This window comes from Clarias gariepinus, chromosome 18 (assembly GCF_024256425.1).
Source record: "Clarias gariepinus isolate MV-2021 ecotype Netherlands chromosome 18, CGAR_prim_01v2, whole genome shotgun sequence".
In the NCBI taxonomy this organism is placed as follows: Eukaryota; Metazoa; Chordata; class Actinopteri; order Siluriformes; family Clariidae; genus Clarias; species Clarias gariepinus.
In genome coordinates, this window is record NC_071117.1 from 8158684 (window position 1) to 8164595 (window position 5912).

Consider the following 5912-nt stretch of genomic DNA (forward strand, 5'->3'; position numbering starts at 1 on the left):
GAAAACCACCCAGAGGACTAGGAGGGCAGATAATGGTGATTACCTTAACATGAAATTTTATGGACAAAAAGTTGAGATGAGAGGGAGAAGTACCAACTCCTAGACAACAGCAGACCTGTACCACCACCTCCATTTTTTTATGGAGTGCAACAGAACACAAGCAGAGTATATAGCAGCTGGTCTAAGTTAGCTTTGAAGTGATAACCAAGTCTCAGTTCCCAAAAAAGGGGAGTAGTGGGTAGCTAGGGCTGAGAAAACTTTGCTCTTCTTTGTCTTTCAGCTACAGTGGAACCTCGGATTACGAGCATAATTCGTTCCAGAAGTGGGCTCGTATTCCAAAACACTCGTAAATCAAAGCACTTTTGCCAATAAGAAATAATGGAAATTAAAATTATTTGTTCCACAGCCCCAAAAAAATAAATACAAAAAAAATAATTAACACAAAATATAAAGTAAAAATAAAAAATTAACCTGCACGTTACCTTAAAAAAAAGTAAAAATTAAAATCTGTGATCCTATAACTAGAACTTCTGTCTTATGTTGATTAACATCCAGTCTCTTATGTCCTGCACACATTGCTCAACTTTAGTAGCTGGTTTTTCTTATCTGGTTTTGCTAAGAAGTATAACTGTGTGCCATCAGCATAGCAATAAAAACTAATCCCATGCTTATGAATTATGTTGCATGTAAAGAGAAAAAAAAACAGTGGACCTAAAACTACATTTAAGTCTACAAACTGATAACGGTCAGTGAAATAGGATCTGAGCCAGGAGAGGGCCGTTCCCTTAATTCCTACTACATTTTCTAATCTGTGAAGAAGAATACTATGATCAATGGTGTCAAAAGCTGCACTGAGGTCAAGTAACACAAGTATAGTGACACAAACCTGATCAGAGGCCAATAGGATGTCATTTACTACTTTAACAAGTGCTGTCACTGTGCTGTGATGAGGTCTAGATCCTGACTGATATGAACATAGCTGCTGCGCTACTACCTCATCCAGAATCTTAGAGATGAATGGGAGGTTTGATATTGGCTTGTAATTGGACAGCTGACAGGGGTCAAGGTTTGTTATATGCAGTTTAATAACTGCTAATTTAGAGGACTTTGGAACATACCCACTGCTGAGTGAGGAGTTAATTATTTTTAACAGGGCTTTTGTTATTGCTGGTACTCTCTGCTTTAGAAAATGTATTCATATAGGATCAAATTCAAAGGTTGACGATTTTTGATAAAGAGATGGGTGAAATTAGTTCTCTCTAGCACAGTGCTGAGTGTACATTATTACTATAATTTAATTGAGACAAGATAATGATCTGGGATAACTTTAGTGGAATTGTAAATACATTTTTAATGCTTTCTCTTGCTCACATCCTTTGCACTGTAGTATAGCTCATAGTCTCAGAAGAGGCCTAGTTAATCGGTAACAATCCAAAGCCCAGGCCAGTGAGCAGACAGACAGGCTAAACCAACCGTCTGCTAGCTGCATAGAGTCGTCACTCGGGGTTCACTATATTGAGGCTGTTCCCTGAGCTAATCACAAATTTAGAAAGACTTAAAGTCAGTTTTAATAATTTAATTAACATAGAGACCACAAACTCAGATCACAAAGAATGTGCAGCCGCCACCTCCGATCTGAAGCTAGGACTGTTAAATATTAGATCTCTCACATCTAAAGCAGTTATAGTTAATTAAATTATCATGGATCAATAGTTTGGTATATTATGTTTAACTGAAACCTGGATTAAACAGGACGAGTATGAAGCTAGTCCTCCTGGATACAGCTACATACATCAGCCTCTGTTAACTGGTAGAGAAGGCGTCGCAGTTATTCACAATGATAATTTGCCTATCGGACAAAAACAGACAAATTTATTGCATTTAAAGTTCTCTATAGTACAGTAACATAAAAGGTGTAGCTACAAATATAAAGTCAGCTCAGGTATAGGACACTGCTGTATTGAACGTCTTAACTCTTCTAAATGCAGTGTATTGGAAACTTAAGTATCAATGTCATACAAATCACAAAGCAAAACTTGCTATAATTAGGTAAAATTCACTCATCCAATTCTGTTCAGCTCATATGTTAACACCCTCAGCCTACAATATGCAGCATTTTATATATATATATATATATAGAGAGAGAGAGAGAGAGAGAGAAACTCAGTTGAAATTATGACTTAAACTTCTTGCTGGTTAAGTTCTATAAAAGCATAATGAGAGCAAATGTTTCATGTGCCATATGAAAGGCCTGGGTTTGACTCCCAGACAGTCTGCCCAAACCCCAGCCACTGGATGCAGTGCCAGTCCCAAGGCTGGATAAAATGGGAGGGTTGCATCAAGAAGGGCATCCAGCACAAAATTTGTGCCGAGCATGTGCAGACCAGATGGTCAGCTGTGGTGAGCCATTGCCAGGAGCAGCTGAAAGGCCAAACGCATGAGCTCCATCAACACAGAAAGTTGAATCATGGCTCTGACTTCAGGAAAGAGCTAATTATTTTTACCTTACACTACTTTAGACTTAGTTGTGGGCCATGTCTAGCCCACAGAACTTCCAATTTGACCCAGTTCTAAATTCAAACCTGAAGCTTCAAAAAAAAAAAAAAAAATTATATATATATATATATATATATATATATATATATATATATATATATATATATACATATACACTCAGCATATGGGAAGTTTTTCCCAGACTGAAATTATGCCAGGTGACTAACTCAGTGTTTCCTTATTGCACATTCAACTTAATCTCCATTCCCCACCCCACTCACAGTACCAGTTATTCTTTTCATATTTTATTTATTAAGTTGTTTTTTGACTGTCATCCATACAATAAACACTGAGGCTTGCAGAAACAGTAAATCACACACATCCTGATTACACTACTGCCAATGGGTAAAATGTTTACTGTCCCAGCAATGTCAGGAACTTGAGGATGATTGTCAGCTAGCCATTGAAGCCAAGCTCCTTGTAGACACAGTCAATCTCATTGACCACGACACCCATCACACTTCTGAAAGCATCCTGGGTAGCAGCATCCCACACGCCCTTCTCCCCAAACACATTAATGATGATATCGGTGATCAGCTGATGAAAAAAAAGACAATTGATTTTATTACACAATAGTGTTGTGTAGTGCATTTACAAGTAAACCTAGTTTAAAAGTGTGGAGCCTTACCTTAAAATTCTTAAGGGCAATCTTGTGTTTGTTAGCATGGGTTGTAGCCAGTGGCTTGATGACATCACTTGAGCCATTTGCTTTCAGGATCTCTCCCAGTTTCGTCAGAACAGTTTTGCCATGCTCTGCAATAGCTGCATTTCCAGCCAGTTCGCCATGTGGGATTGCCACAAACTTGGGGAAGAGTTTCTGGGTGTCAGGGTGCTCTGTAAACAAACTGCCCAAGTAGTGCATGTATAAAGTTAGTTGACAGTACAATATTCCAGGATAAAAAGTTACAGTAAAAAATTAATAAGGAAACAAAGCTAAAAGTCATTAGGATGGCAGTCTAGGATTTCTCAAAGTCCTGGTTCCTTTCAAGACTAGTAAGAAAAGGAGAGGGGAAAAGAAACTGTACATGTCCTTCCACCTACCCTTAAATAAAACTTTAGATACTGCTGATTGAAATGCCAGCACTCCTACCTCAGGTTAAAGCAATACTATGGGCCTTAATTAACGGCCTTCACTACAAGTCTTGAGCAATCTTCATGCTATGGTGCTTGACATGCCAGAAGAAAACTCTTGGAAATATGTTTTGGTACCAACCGAGTCAGAATTTCTCCTCCATAGCCATCAAGGTTACTCTCCACTTTCCCCCAGCTGGCCAGAATCAACTTACAGTCAGACATTGTCTGCAGAAAAATTACAGCTGTATGTCAGATAATGACAAACTAGGTGTGTAAATACCCTTCATTTCAGTAAATTCTCATACCCAACTTTAAGAAAGTCAGTATTCTACACTAGAAGTGCAAGTTAACTGCAATACAAAATGGAAGTCTTTAGTCATTACTTAAAGGTTTTGGGGGGAATGATGGGACCAGTCTACAGAATTCCTCCTCATGTGTGGGAGGAAAGCTGTTTATTAGTAGTATTAAAGTCTTTAAGAACATTGGCAGAAGTACTATCAAAAGAAAGTGACTAATCAGCATGCCCATCACAATCTTCTACAGGACTAGATGGGTAGTAGATAATGAAGTTAATGAATAACGTTCAACAGCATGAAATTCAAAGCCCAAAAAGTTGAGATGAGACAGGGGAAGAGGTGTGAAGAAAACTCAGCTTTCTGTTGCAAAACCAGCGTCTGTAGTGGAGACACATCCAATATGTTGCTAAGCCCTGCCCACAATTCACACCTTAGGGGAGACTAAAAAGTTACTCTTGATTAGTTAACCGAGGGAACAATTTACTTCAGACTTATTTCAAGTCACACTTGATACTTAGTATAGAGCCAAGAGGACAAAAGTTAAAAACCTACCTTACCAGAGGAGAAAAATGTAAAAATAACTTTAAAAGCACACACCTAGGTATCCAGTCCTGTACAACCTACATAAACCAATTATACCTAAATACACACCTCTTAAAACTAAATTCTCATTTTTAAACAAAAATATTAATTCAAGTAAAATTTAAAACTGAAAATGTGCTTACAGCCTCTGAATTTTTGTTACTTGTTTTGCAAAACCGACCACAATTCATTATGATAATAACCCCCCAACCACCAGGGAAAAAATGCTCACAAACTTACTAGAGGAGGCTTGAGATAAGCTGAGATGAGAATCTTCAGACTTGTCCTGCAACGCTCCTGTCTCCTGAGTTTGCCCTTTTATACTCTGTGCCCTACAGCCATTTGTCCCCTCACCTGTCAATAAAACATATTCACGTCTTGTCTATATGTTAGCCCCACCCCTTTTGATACTCCTCCCACTATATACTGGGTATATAATAAATCTCAGTATATAATAATTTCACAGGGTGTTCAGCCATTTTAAGTGTGGATAAAATTTGAATTTGAATTTGATTCCAAACCACAAAAGCGGAAATGTTCATTGCAAAGGGAACTGCAAACAGTGTAGGAAACGAATAAACAACAGGTCTTCACTTCACACAGGGAATGAAAAATTTCCCATACGTCATTGTGTCTCGCTGGAGTGTGAAAAAAATGGAGATTGAAAAAAGATTTATATATTTATTGAGGATGAGGATGACAACATATTAAAAGAACACAATAATTAAAATTGTAATTTAATCAAGAAATCCTCAGTATTATATACTATAGACTAATAATCTGTAAAAAAAAATCAGTATTTAATGTTCGTAGTGTGAAATTTCCACAGCAGCAGCGACAGGTATATCCGAGGTGCTTATGTTACCATGGTAACACACGGAGGAATAGACATTTGCCCTGATGACTTTGCAGGATGTTCCGAATGGTGGAGTTTTGTTGAGGGAAATTCCTTTTACAAACATTTCTTGCAAACAGAGCAGAGAGTATATGTGACCTGGCAAGTATCTCTCCCTGCCCTGTTTGTCTGAATAAATGTTAGCCCATGCAAGAATGTTAACCCGGGCCATACCTTAGCCCTTCATACCTGACTTTGGGCATTCACTAAAAATTCCCTATCCCCAACCTTAAAATATGCTAAAGAGTTATTGCAATGCATCACTAATCACTAGTAATTTTTTTTAATCAATAGCTAAAATTAATATAATTGAGTGTTGCAAAAATGTACACTAAAAAATCTTGCATGTAGAGTAAGAAATACAGAATCATTGTTTGACCTTAGCCGGTGTAGTGATTAGCATTGTTGCCCTACAGCTCCAGGGTTGGGGTTCGATTCCCGGCCAGGCTCGATTCCCATCTTTGTGTGCATGAAGTTTGCAATTTTCTTCCCGTGCCTGGTGAGTTTCT

At 38.0% G+C, this 5912-nt stretch overlaps 1 protein-coding gene across 1 annotated transcript; it reads right to left on the reverse strand.

The window, feature by feature from the left end:
- Positions 1 to 2785: 2785 nt before the first annotated feature.
- Positions 2786 to 4826, reverse strand: LOC128506656 (myoglobin-like). The gene is made up of 4 exons (XM_053477207.1): positions 4749 to 4826; positions 3770 to 3855; positions 3185 to 3401; positions 2786 to 3093 (listed from the first exon to the last, which is right to left on the reverse strand). Exons 2-4 carry the CDS (start codon positions 3850 to 3852, stop codon positions 2953 to 2955), a joined length of 441 nt encoding a protein of 146 aa, XP_053333182.1. The 5' UTR covers positions 3853 to 3855; positions 4749 to 4826; the 3' UTR covers positions 2786 to 2952.
- Positions 4827 to 5912: the final 1086 nt, after the last annotated feature.